The sequence below is a fragment of the Triplophysa dalaica genome, chromosome 14, assembly GCF_015846415.1.
Source record: "Triplophysa dalaica isolate WHDGS20190420 chromosome 14, ASM1584641v1, whole genome shotgun sequence".
Classification (NCBI taxonomy): domain Eukaryota; kingdom Metazoa; phylum Chordata; class Actinopteri; order Cypriniformes; family Nemacheilidae; genus Triplophysa; species Triplophysa dalaica.
Genome location: NC_079555.1, coordinates 18021991 through 18047399, shown reverse-complemented (window position 1 = coordinate 18047399; position 25409 = coordinate 18021991). Strand labels below are relative to the sequence as shown.

Genomic DNA, 25409 nt, shown 5'->3' with positions numbered 1-25409 from the left:
TGTTTTGATATTTTATTAGTTGCAGGAAAATCAGCCTACATTGTAATAGACTTTAGTCATGGTAGTTGCTTGCCATATCTAATTTGATGCGAATGAGCACAGAAAGTCTGTGAGCAATAGAAGTACAGTCTGTTCATTGTGCTTTACTGTCCTGTACACTGTCAAAACAAATCCTGTTAGAAAACTGAATTTGTTCCCCATTTTCTTGTAAATTTGTTGTCATTTGCTGTAATTGTAGTTTTTTACCATATTTTAAAAGATACATGAAAAATCTGGCAAAACATTTTTTTCAACAGTGTACCTTGTTGCAAAAAATATAAAATGTGATCGAACACTGTATAACCTACTGAATTTACTGCATCTACTTTGACTAAAGTTCATAATTATGACATTTTGCACATTTAATAACATTAAAACAATTGTAACATGTTGTAAATGTGTACTAACATATGTCTTGTGTGTTTTATTTTATTTCAATGCATTTATTAAAATTTATTGTTGAAGGTTGAAACATAAGTACATTCTGGAAATCATTTTCAGCAAGAGTTGTTAATTTATGTGTTTATGCAACAACTAATATGACTATATTGAAATGGTGCTAATGATGGTGTTATAAAAAAGGTACAATCGTTTATCAGTTATTTTTACTTTAAGGTGCTGCTAGGTGTTCATTTTACTTGATGCATAGAATACACAATGAGCAATGACATAGGGAAGATCCCCCTGACTTAGACAAATAAAAACGTATAAAAATAAAACCACGTCTCTTCTCATAGAAAAACATGGAAAATTACTAATAGTCCTTCATGTCAGTGAACAAAAATACTATATTTTTTCATTTTACAAGTTCTCTCAACTTTAAAGTCAATCTGCTAATAATTTCATCTGTTTGCTCTTTCCATTTCTCAAACATCACTCTCATTTACATAATTTCAGTGTACTATGTGACATCAGCAGGGGATGCATTTCCTTCCTGTTGTGGGTGTGAAAAAGAGGTTCCTCTTTACATAAATGCATTGCTCTGACTTAGGCAACTGTAGGGAGGTTCCTTTGATTACAGGCAGTCTTGAGTGAGAGATGGAGAGAGTTTTCAGTTGGTTGTACCTGTACTGTGAACTCTATCCTGTGGACCCCATATCACAGCCCCCACAGAGTCCCTTCTGTGCCCCTCAAATCCAAATCCTTTAGAACGGTCCAAAATGCTCTTCTTCTTGGATGGTCTCTTCTTTATCTCTGTTGAAATGGAAGCGAAAGACTTGTCTGCTGCAAAAGGAAAAGATGTTTTCTTGTAAATATTGGTTAGTAGAGGATCATTTCCCCTGGTTTCTCTGTCCATGGGTTCCCGAATCTTTGGCTTGAATTCAGAGCCGGTATACGTGTTTTCCCAAGGCTCAAGTTTGAACTGCTTTTTGCGCTCTTTACCTGTAAGACATGAAATGGTTGTTTTACATTTCATGTCAGGATCTTCATCTTTTGCCTGGAAGTGCTTGCTTTCATGCACATCCAACAGCAGTGCTGATTTACAAACCTTTGAGCAATACCTGCAATGGTGTCCTTTACCTGACTTCTCTAGGTGTTTCTTTTCATGACTTTTCTTGGTGGCAAGGTAAAGAAACCGTTGAGGGCAGTAGGAACATCTGTGGCGCTTTTCCGTGCTCAGACTATGGGGTGCCACATCGTAGTTAAAACAGGAGCCATCTTCTGAGCAGCTTTTGCAGATCAATTCACCGCAGCCCTCTGCATTGGGACCAGCTGTGCTAGATGTGTCTTCAGGGGGGCATTGTTTACCACATATTCGGCAGCATGGCTGATGGCAGCTGATGATGTGCATGCTGAGGGAGGTCTGGCTGGAAAAAGAGCTGTCACAGCTGTGACACGGGAAAGCTTTCCTTTGGGTGCCATGTCTTTGCTCCCTTCTAACCTCATATTTCTCTGCTGAGATGTTCTTATCTGGAGAAAACTGTGTTTTGCGCAAGTCTTCATTTGCTTCTGCTGACAGCGGCCTGGTATAGCATCTCATAGATTTTATCCTTTTCTGTTTGCATCGCAGTTTCTTGCCTTTCTTTTTAGGTTTATATGTGTAATAGGGACGCCATAGTTCGTCAGTTTCGGGGTCATTTGGGTCATCGTATGATTCGTTTTCTGCAACCGATGTTGTGACTTCTGCTCTAAGACGTAAACTTGGGCTTCCAAGACTGTCCTCTGCAGGACTACTTTGACTTGTGCCCTCTTGCCTCCAGCATTTCCTCTTCCTTTTCTTTGGAAACAGCTTTGAACCTTTAATTTTACGTCGAACAATTGCCTCATTGCCAATCTTCACTGTTATTTGGCAGAGGGGGAGGACCTGGTTGTCAACTGATGGACCAGGACATGCAGGCTTGGCAATGTATGTTTCCGTCTTTCCACTAGGTGTTGGATCTTGTGTTATGCTTTCAGGCCTCGCCTGAAGCAGCTGATTGGCCATGTCCTCAATGGTTTGTGCTGCTGCTGATAGTTCACTCAGCCTGCTCAACCCTTCGAAGGAGCAGACTGATGGAATGTTGTGAAATGGAAGAATATCTGTGCCGTTTTCTGTGTTTTTCTCTGTTGAAGGTGTGTCATTTCCATGGGTTACAAGCAAGGACCCTGTGTTTTTCTGTATTGCTTTTGAAGAATCCGTGAATCTGTAGCTGAAAAGCGGTGATCCTTTGCCATCAAATCCTGGTATGGTAGACTTTTTCTGAAAATCAGTAGAGATATGTTTTTGAGATTTATCTTTCTCAGAAGGCATAGGAAATTCTATGCTTTGGTCACATGGTTTTTCAAAACTTATACGAGGCATTTCTGTAGCCATCATTTTCGGAGTGGCCATGAATGTCACTGGCATTGAGAATAATGATTGACCGCTGACAACATCTGAATTCACAGCAGGCACTGAACTCTCAAAAAGAGCTTGAGGTGAACCGCTGTCCAGCGGTGCACTAAAGGAATCTTCATGGTTCTCGATTCCTTCGGAGTATGTTTGGCTATAAGACTTATAACGCTTCTTTCTGAATGTCATTGGGAGAAGCCTGTAGAGCTTTATGGGGTAGACACTACTCTTGAGTCCACCGTTTGCTGATTTTTTATTCACAGCCAGTCGTGGATCTATGCCGTGAAAAGACTTCTGGTGATTCTTGAGGATGTAGTAGGTCAAGAAGGTCTCCAAGCAGAAAATGCACTGGTACCGACGGTCCCCAGTGTGCCAGATCTCGTGTTTGGTGCGGTACTCAGCCAGAGCAAAAACTTTGCTGCAGTAATGGCAAGGATAAGCTCTATGCCATGAGTGTACATTCTCGTGTCTTTTTAGGCTGGAAATGGTCACGTAAGCACGTTTGCATACAGAACATTTATACACTCTTGAAGTACTATTAGTGTTTACAGTCCCATTAACTTGATCCTGAGGCATTTCGAGTGGACTGGTCAACGTGGGGTCCAAACTTAAAGGTAAGTGAAGATCTTGTGGAGGTAAAGAGTGTTGCACGTTAATTGCGTTTTGTGTATCATTGAGGATATGGACCCTTGAAGACTCTTTATTGTTTGTTTCTAACTCAGATGGACCTTTTAGAGACTTCACACAAACCTGCTCATGATTGCGTAACCTTTTCAGGTGCATAAACTTTTTATGGCAGTACTTGCAAAACAAATGACTGACAAATCTCTTGTGTATTTGCATGTGGATGGTGAGAAGTGCTGAGTCACTAAAGGTCTCGGGGCATTGCTGACAGCAGAAGATTGCAACACTGGTTGTATTCTGAGGACTGACAGGAGGTGGCTCTGCATCCTGAAGGGTTGCAACGTCAAGTGGTGGTAACAGGTTGAGGCTGGATTGTAATTCTGGCGTGCCATCTGAGGACAACTCGGAGGAAGATACTGGGGCAGCAGCAGCAGCCTTTTCCTGTGGAGATGTGACACTGGTGCTGGGCATGTTTGGTGCTTGACCATTTGAGAGGGGTGGAATGACCTTACTGTGTATTAGCCGCTTCTTTATGGGGCAAAGTCTATGATTAACTGAAGTCTTAGCTTGAACCAGAGTAAGCACGGTAGCTTTTTTTACATTCCCATGATTAATCTCTTTAATATCATTAGATTCTTGCCCCTGGCTCACTGCATACGAGTGCTCAGATAAGGTATGTCCAGGTTCGCTGTCTACAGGTGGTATGTTTGTAGATTGGGGGCTGGATGAAGGATGGCCTTCTTTTAATGCCTCTATAACTTTGTTGCTTTGGTCGAGGGCAGAGAATGGGTTGTTCACTGCTCCAACCTCTGTAATGGAGAAAGCATTGGTGATTCTCGGTACTTTGGAACAGTCTGACTCCTCTGGCTTGAGGGTCTCTTTTTTTAGCATGCAAGTGTCTTCCAACTTTGCTTGACTTTTTGGTCTTCCTTGACTTGCAGAGGCTTGGCTTTGCAACAGGCTTGAGTTCTGCCTTTCAGAGTCCAGTAGTTTCTCCAGAAAAGGAATTCCTAACCTCTTGCCGGCTGCCACGAGAGACTTGCTGTCCTCTGCACTGCTCGACTCCACTTTAGCATTGTAGATAAAGTTAAGGATGTTAGCAAAGACTTCAGATTTCAAATCTGTAAGCTCCAGCACCTGGCTGTATGTGTACACGTCAGGTGTTTTGAAAGCATTGTGAAAGTATCCGCTTGTGGCTGCCAGAATGTTTCGGTGAGCGCGAAATTTGACGTCCTCCACAACTATTATTACGTCACAAAAGAGACCTTGTGAACGCTGTTCGCTAAGACGACTGAGGACAGATTGGGGATGGGAGCTGTCCATCAGGCCAAGAGGGATGGGGTTGACCACAGTCATCTGCAGAGGGGAGAAACAAAATATAAACAATAATTTAAATCTGTGGGTGGATGAGTCAGGACTCGTGAGCTAGCTTTTTAATCTCCAAAAGGTCTATATGTTCAATGAGTCTCTTTATTTAATTACATTATTTGTAAAAAAAATACTTTGTGATTTAATCACTACTTAAAGTAGAGGAGAAAAAGAAGAGGAGACTCAACTACTGGGAGAGGACAATAAATTATACTATCATAGTTTACCACTAGATGGCAGCAGGACTAAAATAGTAAACCTCTTTGTCCATCACATGGCATGACTATAAGGCAGCAACCAAGGGAAGTCATAAAAATAATGAAGCATAAAAAAGGCTGACAAACATAAGGAAAAAAGGGGTAGCAAACTTTCTTTTCTAATATTCAATTCAAGTTTAATTCAAGTTTATTTATATAGCGCTTTTCACAATGTGCATTGTTCCAAAGCAGCTTTACAGGGGAAAACAGGAAAAAAAGAAAAGATAAAACACAGCTCAGTGCATGGTGTTTATAGAACAAGCAAGATCATTCTAATAAATAATATATAATTAATAAATAAATAAATAAATGCAATCTCCCGGTGAGCAAGCCAACACAAAAACAAATAATAACCAGCAATTTACATATAATATTATGTAAATGTAAGACAACGCTGTACAATTTTAACATTATTTGACATAGTGACTCTCTTGGAAAGTAGTTAGGTTGACAGTTAAACATTAAACAAAATTACCACTAACAATACCAGCACCATTATAGCACGTACATGAGTAACATGACTGAACAGACAGATGTGACTGAACTCAAGAAATGGGCAGACCATTCTCTAGTCTAGTGACCTCAGCTCTAGAGCTTGTGTAGGTCGCATTGCTTTGTATCCAACCAAAATAAAAACTTATGATCTTAAACTAAAAAATGTAATTATACCAAAGACATTCAACTATACAGTGCTGGAACATCAATTATTTTGGCATTAACTTTCTGATGTTAGATTACAATAAATTTATGATAGACGTTTATATATTTCATATAATGGCACAAAAACTGTGCCACCTTGGACCCATTTCGGGGCCCCCAGTTTGAGAACCACTGTCATATGCATTAAACCCTGCTAGATCAATATCTGATTCACCAGCATTATTAGATCATTACAGCTCCATCGGACTGCTGTTAGCCTGTTCTTTATAACACTGATATATCAAATGAGAATATCATTACAGTATATGCATAATTGCTATTATTTGCATTACATGTTGCATTTAAGTTAATTTTTTTTTTTTTATGTTAAACTGGCTTTAATTAAAACAATTGTAATGTCTGTACAAGTACAAGTGCCAATTTTTTTTTACGAAAATCATACATTTTGTACCATGTGTACATTGCTTATGATTTGCAATATTGCAAATATTGATGCATGTTAGTTGTGTTCAGCAAAATTGTATTAATTATAAATATATTATCTGAAATGTTCTCGAGTGACTGAGGTCAATATTGCAGAAACGGAAAAATAAAAAGGGAGACATTACATCAAAATCACATGCAGATCACACAAACAATTATAGAAAAGAATAAGGAACATGGCGTGAGCATGAAAATTAAAGCAAGAATTTTAAGACAACTTACAGGACTCAAGATAACTCGAAAAAAGTAAACAAAGAATATAACAATTAAGGGAAGAGAGAAGAGGTTTAGACAAAGGTTCAGTACTGAGAGACCAAAGCTTTGTCTTTTGAGCTCTTGGAAGAAACTGATCTGGAAAGGCCCTGAGACTTGATCTGTTTTGCCTCTTCCATCATTAAAGAGCATGAGTCTTTAGATAGTAGCAACTCTTTCTGCTATGACAAAAAACATTTGGTCTTTAAACCATGAAGTGTACTAGAGTGATGGGATGTTGCTGGTCTTCGCTGTCATGAGCACACAACACTCACCAAGCTGAAATTTCAGGTTGATTAGCATAAGAGACATGTGCTGCTCCTCCATTTTCTACATCTTACATCTCTGTTTAATAGACATGTTGCGTTCTGCAGAGTTTGCCTTGCTGCAGAAAAATTAATTCTCGGAAACACAACTTGGTTTACTTATTCCAGGTCTAAAGTCTTATTACTGACCCTAAACATAGCTTTAAAAAAAGAATGCTAATAACAAAGCTGACAAAATTAGTTGTCCTGACTTAGGAGCACAGTGAAACAAAAAACAAAATAAGATGTAGAACCTAAATAAAATGGGGCACAAATAACGCTGCAAGTGCAGATGAATTTATATCATAATTTAAGTTACATTCTCACTAATGGTCAGCTGAAGCTGTAATCGCAAAAAAATTTTTTTAAGACAACAGTACATCATTTATAGGTTATAAAGCTGTCTTCAAAAACTAGAAGTACTATGTTAATTCCATGTTTTATGACAGACCAGAATATGTATCATATTTTAATTATGGTTTCCTTGTTCAGAAATAAGAATTTATCAGGCGAACTTGAAGGCAGCAACAGACAAAACACACAGTTTTATAAACAAGCAAATCACAGGTGAACACAATCGAATAGCAAGAAACATCTCACAGAAACAATATTTAAAAATATATATATTTATTTTTGTAACAAATGTAATGGAGACAGTGCAAAAACAAATCATAGCCTGACATTTTAACATGTTAATATGTCTACATGCAACCATTCTCTCTTCTTTTTTGCTTTCTAGCTGGTGGCATATTCCTTACGTTTATTAAAAGAGCTTCAACAAACGTTTAAAGAGCGTTAAAGCTCTTTTAATAAACGTAAGGAATATGCCACCAGCTAGAAAGCAAAAAAGAAGAGAGAATGGCTGCATGTAGACGTTACAGGGACTTTCAAAATAAATGCCAGGATTAAGGATGCCCTTAATTTCAAGATGTCTCAAGATCTCAGCTTTACTAGGACAGGACTGTATACTTTGTCTCTTGTGAATGTAAAGTCTAAATATCTCAGTGTAAGTCACATTATGTCATTCGTGTTAAGTCATGGGTAAACATAATTTAACACATTACGCACGTGTTTCATATAATTGAACATGTATGTCTGATTTTGAATGGGAAAACTGCATTTTAAATTGATCTGTCATCAGCCCAATGACGTTCGCTTGACTCATTCGTTTTGCACTGACTGCATCACAATGAGGAAATGAACAAAGGGCAGATTCTCTTTCTCTCTTTTTGTTCTCAATATGTAAGACCGAATTTCCTGAAGGTAGAGAAACACCTTAGAAACATTTGGTTGACACTTTTCTCCAAAGTGACTTTTACTAGCCAATAACCTGGTCTAGCTGGTTACCTTGTGTTCTTTTTCAGCAAGGTACAATATTATGGATTATAGTTAGTTGTTATTGATATGTTTGATGATATCAAACTCTTTGATGAGGTTGTGCTACGTCATTCGCTTTGGACATTTTCTGTGGATGCATTCTAGTGCATACTCCCTATAAACGGTCTGTATTGTGGAGGCGATGATTATTTTAGCGATGCACAAGGGTTCGGTCAGTACCCAAAAGCTTTGCATGCTTCTGGTAATTTTTTTGCGACAGAGCAGCCATTTTGAAACAAAAATCTCGACATGAAGCAAAATGGCCGCTTGTGCACGTTCTTTGGTACGTACTGACTGATCATTAAATACATTTCTCAAATGAATGGCTAGTCTCAATTTCTGAACAAGCACCTAAACAGCAAAACTAGTTCACAGGAAGGTTTTCTCATGCTGTTGTGTGGTCGCTCTGATGCATTAAACGTTACTCATAATGAGACAGGGAAACGACTCAAACACAAATTAGACATCTACCGCATTTAATCTGCCACCTCACAAAAATTTCATGAGACGGAGTTATTGCTCAGGCAGTACTCCTGCCCTAAATTCAACATCACAGCTGAAAAAAGGCTGCACAAATACGCATGGCAGATTTATCGACCTGCCACTGATCTATTTTAATCCGAACAGGGGGAGACAGACCTCGGTTTTAATCGCTTGGAAAACATCTGCCTGTTCCCTGTCTGACAGGCCTCTGTTGTCACGGCAACATGCTGTGGCGCAGCACTTATTGAGGTTTGGATGAATGGCGGATGAGCAGACAGTTGCGTTTTCCGCGTGGAGAGAAACGGATCTAACGGAAAGGAGAGATGGGTCATGATGGGTCAGAGATGGGTGTTATCTGTTTGTGTGTTAGAGAAGTAGTATGCAGACAGAAGAAACTAGACGTATACGCTTATTTGTGACGAAGGGCCCCTTCACCTTAAAAAACTAAAATTAGGAACCGTTATTGTGTTTGCTGGTTTTCCGTTCTCGCTTTGCATCGTTTGATATAAATTTTTAATACAGGCGTAAAATTGCAATCGTTATCTGTGGATGTCTGTCTGTCTGCCACACCCTTGCTTAACGTAACTTACCATACCGGTTGCGACATAGTGGGCGAAATAGTGTAAAAATTTTAAATCCTTCTAAACATTCAGCTCAAAAAGAGAGAAAAAACTGTACAAGTACGACATATCCAGTCAAACAAAAAGCGAAAACATTTCCTTTCATTATTACAGATAAAACCACATCAGTCGTCTTGCGCTGCCCTGCAAAACCGTGCTTGACTGTATCTGCTCGAAACTGTAGGGTGAAGCATGCTGAACGTACCTTCATTTCATTGAATCAGAAAATGCACCTCAATGGACAGAGGGCGGAAAACATTGTTCTCGCTTTCCTACGCCGTCCTTGCGATCCACTGATGGCTGGAAAAAGATGTTTCGTTTGCAGGCGAAAGTGTTACAGCTTTTTTTTTAGATTCAACTCGTCAGCTCGCTGCTGCGTTCACAGCCTCTCCTATAAGTCTACCCTGCTCTCTCTCTCTCTTTTTCTCTTGCACACTCTCTCTCTTTTTCGTTCACCCCAGTCCCAATGCCCTCTCTGCATGAGACGCCCAGTCCAGAGGTGGCAGGGGGCATCAGTCTGCTGCGATGCACCCTGCTATAAGTCGTACCAGACTATTTCTAGCTGGCCACCGGGGTCTGTTCTCCCACTGTGGAGTTTATAAATAGTGGGGAAGGCAGCTCCACTGCTGTCTGTGCATTATTAGCAGCGGAAAAAAGATGCTGCATGCTATCTGCAACTTCATTACCCAGTGCAAAACAACGGCGGGAATGAAAGACCGGATTTGTATGTTTAAATGCGCACAGGAGGAGAGCAGGATTCAGGAGAGCATACACTGTGACGTGGATGCATTTGCAACAACGCAACCACCGGTGTCACAATACCTTATTTTCGCAGGGCAGGGGTGGCACTTTCCATCGTGTGTAATAAATAACGTGTTGTTGTTTCTGATGCCCCCCCAAAGAAAAAAATGATTGCGACGGGCTATGAATATAAATTCACATGCACTCATATTCTGTGTCCCTCACCCACAGCGTGCTCTTTGTCTGTTTAAAATGGAAAACATTGGGTTGGTATGTATATGCACATCCCAATGAAGGCATACCGTTAAGTGTGCTGCGACATATTTATGTGTGCGTGTCTGTGGGAGGGTGGTTTTGCAAGAGAAGGACAGAGGATGGGTGAGAGAGCGAACAGGCTGCTTCTCAAATGCTCATCTCTGCTATCACACAGAAAGAGCAGGTGGCAACGGGGTGGAGTGCATGAGCAAGCAGAAAACAAAATGGTTACTCGAGAGGAAAACAATAAGAGTGATCATGGAGAAATTGTGAAACAGCATTAGTAAGTCTAGGTTGTAGCAACTGTGAGGTGAAGGGAAAGATGCTGGATGACTATGGGTTCACCTTCAACATGGATGCTGATGGATGCGGCTGCTCTGCCGAGAGCGTGAGAGAGGAAGGGAGGGAATAGGAGAAAAGGGAAGAAAAAAGGAGGTGGAGCTAATTCACATTGCCTTACGCAGGTTATTACTTTTATGGCCCAGACTGGGTCATTATTATGAAAATGAATACAGCGGACAATTTGCACAATAACCTTCTATGTTTTGTGAATAACATAATGAAAATCAGTATGTTGCTTTTTTATTAACATGCCTGATAAAAATGTTACTTTTAATGGAACATGATATTGGTCCACAGTATCTTGACATCTTGCCACTAGTGACAATACTTTTGTTTAGATATTTTATACAAAATGATATTATCAGAATTATAGTTTGAATTATAAAGTTTAAATGAATTGAAGAAATCCATTTGTCCCCTTTGATAGCATGCACTTCAGCTAGTTTGTGTAAAAAACAAATCAGATTTTTTGTTCAATCCAGCGTTGGGTCAGAAAGAGAAAAACCCAGCCGTTGGGTTTAATTAAGCCAGAAAATGTATATTTGACACAACAATGAAAATAACCAAGCATTTTCAGAATGTTTATGTATCTGAGAGGGATTTAACAAGCAACATCATCTTGCATACTGCAATGAGCTTGCATTTCTCCTAGACAACAATGAATTTAAATGGAGAGCAATTGGAAACCATTGCGTAAGTGTTCGCGTCTCTGATATTTATTTTAAGAAAAAGCAAAAAGAATGAAGTGTCTCTTTAAATCTTACGTAAAGCTGCTTCCAGTGCAGCTGGTGAACCCAATGCGCAGATAGCAGCGGTTATATCTGGAAACAGGGCAGAGTGCAGATTACCTGAGAGCCGTGAATACAAGCAGCTGTGACACAAGACTGTATTCAATAGTGTCCTGATGTGTCCTTTGAGATGGTATTGTGTTTTTAAACTCTCATTTGTACTAAATGTCCTTTTGTACCAAAAACAAGTGTGATACAGAATTTTGGGGTTGCACGTGATAATATCAGGATTACAATAAAATTGTTTTTTAGACCTTGAAAAGCCAAGGAAATAAGAAAAATTATAGAATTGTAATAATAAATATATTTTTTATTAAATAATATATGTAGATGTACAGTATATGGATCACTGTGATGGGTTTTGTACAGATGATAAGCGGATTTGAAAAATGGATGGATTACGATTTCCGCCTCCTGCAATTAATTAGAAATAATTGCCACAATATTCATGTTTTACTAGCAAGCCCAAAACATCATGATGATGACTGTTTATTTGTGGGGCAGAGTGTATGGATTATAACACACTTTGGGAAGCGGGGCTGGCATCCCCCTTGCTAAAAGAATTACAAAAAAAATCCCCTCCTTAATACCACCATCCTCCCTTACCATCCCATTTATTATTACATTTGAATTACTATGATATATATTTTATAACAGAAATATTTGACCACACCATCCCTCTTAAAAAAATTTTACAATCGGCCACTGGTGAAAGATTATAACGTCTTTTATTAATTGGCTGTAAAGTGTAATAAATATGCTGAAGTGAAAAAGTACTAATAATCGATCATTAATCATGTTTAAAACTTTGAGCAAATATATTTTGATGATCATTTTACTCATTATCGTGTAGCCAATTCTTTAGCAGCGAAATTCTTTTGTAGCTAAATACTACTGTTTGTGAGTGTTTCCGAAGAGTATTCTCAGGACAATAACAGGCCCAGCGTTCAGGGTGATGGCTTGCTTGATTCATTGAGTAGCAGGTGTTAATAGCTAATAACTACTTCCAATAAGACAGTCTTTCCCAAGGGGAAAGGAAGCAAATCTGTTGAACCACATTCCAATCTCAAGCTGTACAGTATGAAAGCTCCATTGCCTGAGAACCCGTTTCTGATTGTTTGCTGCCTGGCATGAACTCATTGCCTGTTTGTACCTGATCTCCTTTAATAAAGCTGCAACTCCTTTAATAAAACTCGGATTGCTTCATATTAGTTCTCTCTCAAATAAAGCGATTTTGGTTAACGATATGATAACCGATCATAAAATAGACATGCTTTGTTTGACAGAAACATGGCTAAAGCCAGATGATTATATTACTCTAAATGAATCCGCTCCCCAAGATTATTACACTGAACACGAGCCTCGTCTGAAAGGTAGAGGGGGAGGTGTCGCTGCACTTCACAATAATTATTTTAGCATCTCTCAGAAGTCTAATTTTAAATACAATTCTTTTGAAGTCATGGTACTTCACGTATCAACACCTAATACTAAGGACAAAACATTTTTTTATCTATTCTTGCTATTGTATATAGGCCTCCAGGGCACCACACAGATTTTATTAAAGAATTTGGTGGGTTCTTATCAGAACTAGTACTGGCCGCAGATAGAGTCCTTGTCGTTGGTGACTTTAACATCCATGTAGATAATGATACAGATGCCTTGGGAATGGCTTTCAAAGACACTCTTAACTCCATGGGCGTTAGTCAACATGTGTCAGGACCCACTCACCTTCGTAATCGTACTTTAGATTTAATACTATTTTACGGTATAAATGTGGACGATTTTAAAATCCTTCAGCAGAGTGAAGACATTTCAGATCATTATCTGATATTATGTTTGCTTCACTGGCCTACGGCTGCAAATCAAACTTCTTGTTACAAATATGGTAGAACGATTACTTCAACTACCAAAGATGCGTTTCTCGATAATCTGCCTGAATTGTCTCAATTCTCTAGCATGAGCAAAAACGTTGAAGATCTTGACATTACTAATAAAAAATTTAACTCCACCTTCTCAGAAACATTAGACACAGTTGCTCTTGCCTTTTTTTTAGAAGATAAAAAATGGCAGCCCAACACCGTGGTATAATGAACAAACTCAGGCTATAAAGAAAGCGACCCGGAAAATGGAGCGGAACTTTAAGAAAACTAATTTAGATGTATTTCGTATAGCATGGAAGGACAGTACTCTACTCAACTCAACTCAACTCAACTTTATTTATATAGCGCTTTTTACAATTTTCATTGTTACAAAGCAGCTGTACATGAGACACATTTAATACAAGTATGAATTCTAAAGCAGCCCCCCCGGCCAGGCAGATAGTGCAAAACAATATGCAAACGGTGGTGAGGAACCCAAAACTCCCATCGAGAAAAAAAACCTCAGGGGAACCCAGGCCCAACCAGGGGATTCCAGTTCCCCTCTGGCAAAAGCTGCTGCCTCTGCACAAGCTCAACAGTGCTTGCACAACAAGGCTTAGTAAAAATATAAAAATTAAGGATTAAAGATTATCATTAAAATCTAATAGCATTTGAAATGTTGTAGGAAAAACAAAGTTGTCGTGTCCTTTATCCAGCTCTATCCTCTTAGCACTTGTCAGGTCACCGCTTCCCATTCTCAGCTCTGCCATCAGGTCTGGGCATGAACTGCATCCTGCGGTAACCTTGGAACAAAGAGACAAGACTGGCTGAGAGTAGAGTACTGTTCTGCACTCTTTGATGCAACAAGTACATCATCTGTTGTTGGATGTGTTCCTGGTTCCGGTTGATCTAAATAATGCAGCCTAAATCCTCTGAGGATTAATATTATGGAGGTGTAGTGTATGCAAGATTAAAAAGATGAGTCTTTAGTCTAGATTTAAACTGACAGAGTGTGTCTGCCTCCCGGACCGTGCAGGGAAGAATATTCCAAAGTTTAGGCGCTAGATAAGAAAAGGATCTTCCACCTGCACTTGATTTTGAAATTCTAGGTATTACCAACTGACAGGACCCCTTAGAGCGTAATGTACGTGGAGGTCTGTAATACAATAGAAGTTCATTCAAATACTGCGGCGCTAGACCATGTACGGCTTTATAGGTAATAAGCAAGATCTTAAAGTTAATGCGATGCTTTATAGGTAACCAGTGCAAGGTTGACAGAACCGGGGTTATATGCTCATACTTTTTTGTACGTGTAAGAACTCGAGCTGCCGCGTTTTGAACCAGTTGCAGTTTTTGTAATAGGCCCGCAGGGCAACCACCTAGAAGTGCATTACAGTAATCTAGTCTTGATGTCATGAATGCATGAATTAATTTCTCTGCATCTGAAAGTGACAGCATATGACGTAATTTAGATATATTCTTAAAATGGAAAAATGCAATTTTACAGGTGTTTGCGACATGGCTTTCAAATGAGAGAGTACTGTCGAATACAACGCCAAGATTCTTAGCTGATGACGAGGATTTTATGGAGCATCCGTCAATCGTTAAGCAGTATTCTTGGTTGTTACGCATAGCAGTTTTCGGTCCAGTAAGTAACACTTCTGTTTTGTCCGAGTTTAGTAGTAAAAAATTGTTACTCATCCACATTTTTAAGTCAACTATGCAATCCTTTATTCGATGAAACTGCTGGGTTTCATGAGGCATCGAGGAAATATAAAGTTGAGTATCATCAGCATAACAGTGAAAGCTAATTCCGTGTCGCTTTATTATATCTCCTAGAGGTAGCATGTATAATGCGAAGAGCAGGGGTCCCAAGACTGAGCCCTGTGGTACACCGTACTGGACTTGTGATTTGCGGGACACCTCATTGTTTATTGCTACAAATTGAAAACGGTCGGATAAATAAGACTTAAACCATTTCAATGCTATTCCGTTAATGCCGACGTAATTTTCGAGTCTATGTAGAAGTATGCTGTGGTCAATGGTGTCAAATGCAGCACTGAGGTCTAGCAGCACCAATAACGAAATACAGCCACGGTCAGACGCTAAAAGCAGATCATTTGTAACTCTGATCAAAGCAGTCTCTGTACTGTGACATGCTCGAAATCCAGACTGGAATTCATCATTAATGTCATTCCTTTGGAGGAAGGAGCATAATTGAGTTGAAACTACTTTTTCCAGAACTTTAGATATAAAAGGTAAATTCGATATAGGCCTGTAATTCCCTAGTTCTTTAGAGTCGAGTTTGGTTTTTTTTAAAAGAGGCCTTATAACAGCCACCTTAAATGCTTTAGGCACATGTCCTAATGTCAGAGATGAGTTAATAATACTAAGAAGAGGATCTATAATTTCTGGGAGCATTTCTTTCAGTAGTTTTGTAGGTATAGGGTCTAGCATGCATGTTGATGATTTAGATGATCTAATGATTTTAGACAGTTCATCGTGATCTACTGTAGAAAATAATTGCAATTTCTCCTTAGGGGTGCTGTAGTTAGTTTGTTCAGCGGATTTCACTACAGGTTGCATTGTTATAATTTTTTCTCTTATATCTTGGATTTTACTCGTGAAGTAGTTCATAAATTCATCACTGTTATGCTGATAATCAGAATCTGACGTTGATGACGACTTATTTTTTGTTAATTTAGCCACGGTGTTAAATAAGAACCTAGAGTTGTGATGGTTTTCCTCTATTAGTGTTGAAAAGTAGGCGGATCTAGACGTTTTTATTGCATTCCTGTAATTTCGAGTACTATCCTTCCATGCTATACGAAATACCTCTAAATTCGTTTTCTTAAAGTTGCGCTCCATTTTACGGGATGCTTTTTTTAGAGTCTGAGTGTGTTCATTATACCACGGTGTTGGGCTGCTATTTTTAATTTTCTTTAAACGTAGAGGAGCAACTATGTCTAATATTTCCGAGAAAGTAGAGTTAAAATTTTCAATAGTAGTGTCAAAATCGTCAACGTTATTACTCATGCTAGATATTTTAGACAATTCAGGCAGATTATCGAGAAACGCATCTTTGGTAGTTGAAGTAATCGTTCTACCATATTTGTAAGAAAGGAGTTTGATTTGCAGCCGTAGGCCATTGAAGCAAACATAATATCAGATAATGATCCGAAATATCTTCACTCTGCTGAACGATTTTAACATCGTCCACATTTATACCATAAGAAACTATTAAATCTAAAGTATGATTACGAAGGTGAGTGGGTCCTGACACATGTTGACTAACGCCCATGGAGTTAAGAGTGTCTTTGAAAGCCAGTCCCAAGGCATCTGTATCATTGTCTACATGGATATTAAAGTCACCGACGACAAGGACTCTATCTGCGGCAGTACTAGTTCTGATAAGAACCCACCAAAATCTTTAATAAAATCTGTGTGGTGCCCTGGAGGCCTATATACAATAGCTAGAATAAATTTTAAAAATGTTTTGTCCTTAGTATTAGGTGTCGATACGTGAAGTACCATGACTTCAAAAGAATTGTATTTAAAATTAGACTTCTGAGAGGTAATAAAAGAATTCTTGTAAAGTGCAGCGACACCTCCCCCTCTACCTTTTAGACGAGGCTCGTGTTTATAGTAATAATCATGGGGAACGGATTCATTTAGAGTAATAAAATCATCTGGCTTTAGCCATGTTTCTGTCAAACAAAGCATGTCTATTTTATGATCGGTTATCAAATCGTTAACAAAAAGTGCTTTATTTGAGAGAGATCTAATATTAAGCAATCCGAGTCGTAACAGTTGATTATCTGTATTTTGTTCATGTTTGATTTGTTTAACGTTTATTAAATTACTTTCAAGAGGTTTACGCAATATCTTATGTTTGCTAATCCGGGGGACAGACACAGTCTCTATTTTATGTTGTTTGTAAGAAGGGATTATTACATGTTGTATATTTTGTGTATTCTGTAACGCGAGACGGCAAGCAGACAGTTGGTTAAGCCATTCTGTCTCCTTCCTGACCTGGGCCCTAGGTAGTCAGATTTTAGCATTATTAAGACTGTGTGCCAAATTTCTAGAGAGGAGGGAAACCCCATCCCAGGAGGGATGGAGACCATCTCGTTTCAACAGGTCAGGTCTGCCCTCAAAACTCTTCCAGTTATTTATAAAATCTATGTTATTCTGCAGGCACCACTCAGACAACCAGCCATTTAGTGATGATAATCTGCTATAAATCTCATCACCACGGTAAGCAGTAAGGGGGCCAGAGAATATTACAGTGTCTGACATCGTTTTTGCGAGCTCACACACCTCTTTAATATTATCTTTAGTGATCTCCGATTGACGGAGTCTAACATCATTTGTGACGACATGAATAACAATCTTACTGTATTTACGATTAGCCTTAGCCAGCACATTTAAATTTGACTTGACTTGACTTGATGTCAGGAATGTTTGACTCTCTAAAATACAGGAATGCCATAAAAACGTCTAGATCTGCCTACTTTTCATCACTAATAGAAAAAAAACCAACACAACCCTAGGTTTTATTTAACACAGTGGCTAAATTAACAAAAAATAAATCGTCAGCGACATCAGATTCTGATTATCAGCATAACAGTGATGAATTTATGAACTACTTCGCTAGTAAAATCCAAGATATTAAGAAAGAATTATAACAATGCAGCCAGAAGTGAAACCCGCTGAACAAACTAACTACAGCACCACTAAGGAGAAATTGCAATTATTTTCTACCGTAGATCATGATGAACTGTCTAAAATCATAAGATTAGCTAAATCAACAACATGCATGCTAGATCCTATACCTACAAAACTACTGAAAGAAATGCTACCAGAACTTATAGATCCTCTTCTTAGTATTATTAATTCATCTCTGACATTAGGACATGTGCCTAAAGCATTTAAGGTGGCTGTTATTAGGCCCCTTGTCAAAAAACCCAAACTCAACCCTAGAGAACTAGGGAATTACAGGCCTACATCGAATTTACCTTTTATATCTAAAGTTCTGGAAAAAGTAGTTTCAACTCAATTATGCTCCTTCCTCCAAAGGAATGACATTAATGAAGAATTCCAGTCTGGATTTCGAGCATGTCACAGTACATAGACTGCTTTGATCAGAGTTACAAATGATCTCCTTATTGAGTCTGGCCGTGGCTGTATTTCGTTATTGGTGCTGCTAGACCTTAGTCCTGTATTTGACACCATTTACCACAGCATAATCCTACATAGATTCGAAAATTACGTTGGAATTAACGGAATAGCATTGAAATGGTTTAAGTCTTATTTATCCGACCGTTTTCAATTTGTAGCAATAAACAATGAGTTGTCCCGCAAATCGCAAGTCCAGTACGGTGTACCACAGGGCTCAGTCTTTGGACCTCTGCTCTTCGCATTATACATGCTACCTCTCGGAGATATAATAAAGCGACACGGAATTAGCTTTCCGTGGTTCTCAGTCGGAAAAGGGTGGCTTGCTCACTTCAGGTAGGTGGAGAGTTCCTGCCTCAAGTGGAGGAGTTCAAGTATCTGGGGGTCTTGTTCACGAGTGAGGGAAGGATGGAACGGGAGATTGACAGACGGATCGGTGCAGCTTCTGCAGTAATGCAGACGCTATACCGGTCTGTCGTGGTGAAGAAGGAGCTGAGCTGCAAGGCGAAGCTCTCGATTTACCGGTCAATCTACGTTCCTACTCCCACCTATGGTCATGAGCTGTGGGTCATGACCGAAAGGACAAGATCCCGGATACAGGCGGCCGAAATGAGCTTTCTCCGCAGGGTGGCCGGGCGATCCCTTAGAGATAGGGTGAGAAGCTCGGTCACTCGGGAGGAGCTCAGAGTAGATCCGCTGCTCCTCCACATCGAGAGGGGCCAGCTGAGGTGGCTCGGGCATCTTTTCCGGATGCCCCCTGGATGCCTTCCCGGGAAGGTGTTCCGGGCATGTCCCACCGGGAGAAAACCCTGGGGAAGACCTAGGACACGCTGGAGGGATTATGTCTCCCGGCTGGCCTGGGAACGCCTCGGTGTCCCCCGGAAGAGCTGGAGGAAGTGTCTAGGGAGAGGGAAGTCTGGGCATCCCTGCTTAGACTGCTGCCCCCGCGACCCGGCCCCGGATAAGCGGAAGAAAATGGATGGATGGATGGAATTAGCTTTCACTGTTATGCTGATGATACTCAACTTTATATTTCCTCGAAGCCTCATGAAACCCAGCAGTTCGATCGAATAAAGGAATGCATAGTTGATTTAAAAAACTGGATGAGTAACAATTTTTTACTACTGAACTCGGACAAAACAGAAGTGTTACTTACTGGACTGAAAACCGCCATACGTAACAACCAAGAATACTGCTTAACTATTGACGGATGCTCCATAAAATCCTTGTTGTCAGCTAAGAATCTTGGCGTTGTATTCGATAGTACTCTGTCATTTGAGAGCCATGTCGCCAACACCTGCAACATTGCATTTTTCCATTTTAAGAATATGTCTAAACTACGTCATATGCTGTCACTGTCAGATGCAGAGAAATTAATTCATACATTTATGACATCAAGACTAGATTACTGTAATGCACTCTTAGGTGGTTGCCCTGCAGGCCTATTACAAAATATAACCTCGGTTTTGTCAACCTTGCACTGGTTACCTATAAAGCATCGCATTAACTTTAAGATCTTGCTAAATCCCTATAAAGCCCTACATGGTCTAGCGCCGCAGTATTTGAGTGAACCTCTATTGTATTACAGTCCTCCACGTGCATTACACTCTCAGGCCTCCTGTCAGTTGGTAATACCTAGAATTTCAAAATCAAGTGCAGGTGGTAGATCCTTTTCTTATCTAGTGCCTAAACTTTGGAATATTCTTCCCTGCACTGTCCGGGAGGTAGACACACTCTGTCAGTTTAAATCTAGACTAAAGATGCATCTTTTTAATCTTGCATACACTACACCTCCATAATATTAACCCTTTAGGCTGCATTATTTAGATCAACCGGAACCAGGAACACATCCAACAACAAATGATGTACTTGTTGCATCAAAGAGTGCAGAACAGTACTTTACTCTCAGCCAGTCTTGTCTTTTTGTTCCAAGGTTACCGCAGGATGCAACTCATGCCCAGATCTGACGGTAGAGCTGAGAATGGGAAGCAGTGACCAGACAAGAGCTGAGATGATAGAGCTGGATAAAGGACGCAGCGACTTGACACGATTTCACTACGTAATGATAATCTTAAATCTATGATTGACTTTATTAGTATGTTTATTTATTTTTTATTTAGCCTTGTTTTGCAAGCACTGTTGAGCTTGTGCATAGGCAGCAGCTTTTGCCAGAGGGGAACTGGAATCCCCTGGTTGGGCCTGAGTTCTCCTGAGGGTTTTTTTCTTGATTGGAGTTATGGGTTCCTCGCCACCGATTGCATACTGTTTTGCACTATTTGCCTGGCCGGGGAAGCTGCTTTAGAATTCAGAAGTTTTACATAATTACTATTGCATATAGGAATTTATAGTCTGTTTAATATTTGACCTGTGGTTCTCTCTCCTTTATCTCAATTGTGTGCTTTCACTGTGCGTGTGTGTGTGTGAGTGTGTTTGTGTGTGTGCGTCTATGTCAATGTGTGTAAGTATTTATGCGTATTGTGTGTGCTGAGCATTTGTATGTCTGTCTTTTGTGTTTTCACCTTTTTCTTGTTTTTACAGGTATATATACCTTAGTTGTTTTACTTATAGTCAATATGTCTCATATACAGCTGCTTTGTAACAATGAAAATTGTAAAAAGCGCTACATAAATAAAGTTAAGTTGAGTTGAGTCTCTAGCCAGGTGGCGTCCGTTCCATAGGAGTGGTCCCAAGTCCTGTGGTCTCAGGCCAGGTGGCGTCCGTAATGGAGGAGAGGTCCTTGGATTCAGCTCTGCCAGTTGTGGCTGCTGCTCTGCTATGTGTCTGGGCGGTGGACTGTTCTCCCGTTCCAGAGGTCTTTGAGCCAGTCCCGTCCAGCCTTCCAGTGGTCTTGGAGCCAGTTCCGTTCGGCCTTCCAATGGTCTTCGTGCCGGTCCCGTCCTGCCTTCCAGTGGCCTTTTGTCCAGCGTTCCTGTGTTCTTCGAGCCGGTTCGTCAGTCGTTCCCGAGTTCCCTGCCTCGTCCAAGATGGACGCTCCTGAGTTCCCTCCCTCATCCAAAATGGACACTCCTGAGATCCCTGCCTCGTCCAAGATGGACGCTCCTGAGTTCCCTGCCTCGTCCAAGATATACTACTGTGGTCTTCCGGAGTCCCTGCCTATCTGCCCTTCCAGACCTACCCGCCACGCCCAGGTTTCCAGACCTGCCCGCCACGCCCTGGCCTCCTGACCAGCCTGCGCCTCCCTGGCCTCCTGCCCCTCTACACCACGCCCCCGGTACGCCTATCCTCCACTCCCCTATGACTCCACATCATGGACCTGATCTGCCAACCCTCCCCCGTTCCACCTCTGCTCCACCGCCCTCCAGGACTTTTTGGGGGCATATGGATGCCGCCCTTAGAGGGGGGGCTATGTCACATTCACCAGCTGGAGTGCCTTTACAAATCCACTAGAGGGCACTCCCCTCATCACACAGACTGTCTTTGCACACTACATTTCCCATAACCCATTACCCGGACTCATTGAACACTGATCACTCTCACCTGTTTGCAATAACCTATGTCTATATAGCCTGGTTCATTCTCTCTGTCATTGTGAAGTCTTGTTTGTGTGTCAACTGCATTTCTGAGCATTCTCTCGTTGTTTTGGATTACCCGTGTTTTTGGACCTTGGACTGTACCACTGTCTTTTGTGAACCTTTCTTGCCTGCCTCTTACCTGTGATCTCGTTTTTGATTGTTGCTGCCTCCCCTGAACTCATTGCCTGTTTGTAACCCGATTTCCTGTAATAAAGCTGCATTTGGACCTGCAAGTATCGGAGCAGTTTGTGACAGGTACAAATCAAAATTATCATACAATTATTTGTAAAAATCCTAATCGCAAATAACTGGACATGTTGTGGTCAAAATATAATTTGTCGTAATAAGTGTGAACAGAATATATAAACTCATTAAAATATGTCACAAGCGCCCCTATTTTTGAGCATTGTATTGACTGCTAAAACAAGTTCAGAACATGAATGTGGAGTGTTTTAGCTTTTAAATGATGCATAGTTTTTGACAATTAAATGAAGGTAATAAAAAAATGCAGACACTTTATAAAATGCCTTTCCGGCCCGCTCATTGGCCCCATGCATATTAAGGTGTTTAAGAAAAATATTAATTTGATTATTTATTCATTTATTTAGTATTTATTATTAATTCAATATTTAATCATTGTTCAAAGATTACAGGATTTTTTATGTGTTGCTTTCTAAATGAATCTACTCTTATATTTTGTGTAGATTTATAATATTATTTCTAATCATACAAATTCTGTGTTGTGGGTGAGGCAATATTTTTGCAGTGGACCACATCTTTTTCCTGTATGCTCTAGTTGTATTCGCATGTGACATTAAGCAGTTAAGCGACCAGAGAACTGGACCATAATAGGAAAGATTTTATTTCTGTTTTACCAGACTGTTTCCTGTTACTACCACCATGCGCTTTCATGTTGCTCAGTGGTTAGATCATACCGTTTGCAACGCCAAGATCATGGGTTCAACACAGGGATTGCACTTACTCAGAAACAATTGTATTTAATAATGCAATCCAAAGCACTTGCCAAATGCGTAAATGTAATGTAAATGTTGCAATATAATTGAACCAAATCTTTACCATTTAATAAACAAAAAAAATAAAGCAAATCAACACTTCAATTTCCCTCCAAGAATTCTACAACAACACAGCGTGCCGCTTCTGAATAACCCTGAGGCGCGATGGGCTCGTGGTTCCTGCCACATAACAGTCATTAATGGCTCATTACTAGTACGCAGTGAACACTCTGTGCCAACATTTAGCACACAAATGCTGCATGACTGAAGTACTTTTGTTCTTTGTCATTTAATAATACATGTGAACTGCGGCCTGTCAGTTTCCTCTATGAGAACATCAGAGATGCTAACAGAGACCTATCTGAGCTCCGAGGCCTTGTCAAAGCCAGGCCTGTGTGTTAGTTATGCTAACGCTACGCCCACGCTCATCAAATAAACCTTCCGCTCAAGACCAACTTGGCCTTAGTAAAGTAGAAAAAGAAAGAAAACAAGCTGTAGACTTCGACGAATTACTCTGATGAGCGAGATGAGGCCTAGCTCCCTACGTGGGCTGCTGTGTTTCAATATGAGTTACTGAGGGGAAACTTTGCAGCTTTTCAAAACCATATGAATATATGAAACTTCAATATGAGCATATGAAAGAAAATTTAGGTGAAGATTAGGATAAAACAATGCAATATCAAATGTTAGTTGCATTATAGCACTATTTTTTGTAGTCTGTTTTTAGCAAAACCAAGAAGGTGCAGCTTTACATTTCTAACAATAATGATACTTAAAAGATCATTGGAAGATAAAAATGACATGACAAACCTTCCGGTTCTTCATACTGCTCCTCATAACCAAGATTGTGTTTCCTCTGGTCCCAGCTGGTGCGATTAAAGCCGTCTTTGAGAGGAACCACAGTGTTGTGCCCCCTGGTGGTCATGGTGGAGAAGATTCAGTACGTGACCCAGTTCAGTTACGCCTCTTGTGTGTAATATGCAGTGGGATCAACAAGTTTGAGGCCAAAAGTATGACTTCTTTCTATTTAGTTTTTTTTCCAATTTTGTGTGAAAAACATCAGAAAGGTTCACTCTGTGTAAATGTTTTTTCCTTGTTTTGCTTGTCTGACAGCATGCACTTGAGCCAGCATGGGCTACACAATTTTATACACAATGTAAATCTAGATATTTTTTATTTCCATTTATGCATTTGACAGGTACTTTTATCTGAAGTAACTTTTTGATTCATGTTGATTCGAGAACTTTCCACAGTATGGATATCATCTTGTATGCTTAGATAGAAATCTGACCTTTCATGCAAAGTAGTTTTGAGTTCCAAATGTTGCCTCTGTTTTAATGTGCACTTTTTCACCCCACTGCATATTTATTTTTTTACAGGATTTCATGAAACTAATACTTATTCTTGTGCAACAAGCATTTTATTTAATTCTGCTTGCATTTAAGTTGTTCCATCATAGTTAGTCTCCTCCTCGTTGGAACATCATCAAGAAAAACACAATGCTTTAGTAAAGAAGCGGCTCCAGAATGCCCATCTTTAAAGATTCCCACAGTAGGCTATATATTCAAAACAATCCTGCGCACACAAACACGTACTCGCAACGCTTCGCGACACTTGATCTGATCACAGTTTCCACAGCGGAAAGCCCGTTAGTCAGTATTAATGGACGACAGCACCCACTTCTCTCGGTATGGATGAGTAAGAGAGTAAATGAGAGAAAGTTTTAGCCGGACTTTTTATGTACCTGATCTAGTCTTCCTCCTCCATATCTGAGCTGTGGCAGATGTCAACAGTCTGGCCCGGGTGAGATCGTTCTGTTCTGCTGTGTAGAAATGAGACCGGAAGATAAAGAGAGAAAGAGAGCATGTCAGCAGCACTGTTTGTCCTTCAGGGACTGATCAGCTGGTCTTTCTCCGCAGTGCTTCCTTTGTGCTCGTGTGCGTGTGAATGTGTGTGTGTTAAAGTATCAGGGCCTGCCAAAGCAGCGCCTCTCTGTTATTCTCCCAGCCCAGCAATCCTACCAGAGGCCTCAGTATCTAATGCGTCATCAAGCCGCTTTCCTGATCCAAAGAAAGAGAGAGAGAGAGAGAGAGAGAGAGAGAGAGAGAGTGAGAAAGAGAGAAAGAGAGAAAGAGAGAATTTTGTCTAAACATCCATTAGCATTCATCATTCTGTTAGTGGTGCTTGTTAAGTGAACTCATTTCACACCCTACATGCCATAGACATGACTAATCGTGTGTCTTGTTGAGGTGAGATGTGCTAATATTCCCATTAGCTTACATTGCAAGAAAAACCCGAGCCATTTGTAGAGAGCAGATGAGTTTGTTTATGCAATACGGTTGCATCATCTCTAGGTAGAGATTAAGAAGATTCCCTGGTTGGTCAATGTACAAAGTATGACAATGTCACAAAGTAATAAT

At 40.1% G+C, this 25409-nt stretch overlaps 1 protein-coding gene across 3 annotated transcripts; it reads right to left on the bottom strand.

Moving 5' to 3' along the window:
- Positions 1-450: 450 nt before the first annotated feature.
- zbtb38 (zinc finger and BTB domain containing 38) lies at positions 451-24992 on the bottom strand. Of its 3 annotated transcripts, XM_056766442.1 has the most exons (4): positions 24734-24992; positions 23800-23903; positions 1561-4831; positions 451-1422 (listed from the first exon to the last, which is right to left on the bottom strand). In XM_056766442.1, the coding sequence occupies exons 2-4, from the start codon at positions 23824-23826 to the stop codon at positions 1091-1093; spliced, it is 3630 nt and encodes a 1209-aa protein (XP_056622420.1). In that variant the 5' UTR covers positions 23827-23903; positions 24734-24992; the 3' UTR covers positions 451-1090. The 3 variants fall into 3 exon arrangements, with proteins under 3 accessions (XP_056622420.1, XP_056622418.1, XP_056622419.1); XM_056766440.1 differs by having other exon boundaries at positions 451-4831; XM_056766441.1 differs by lacking the exons at positions 23800-23903; positions 24734-24992 and adding an exon at positions 9486-9959 and having other exon boundaries at positions 451-4831.
- Between the last annotated feature and the right edge of the window lie 417 nt (positions 24993-25409).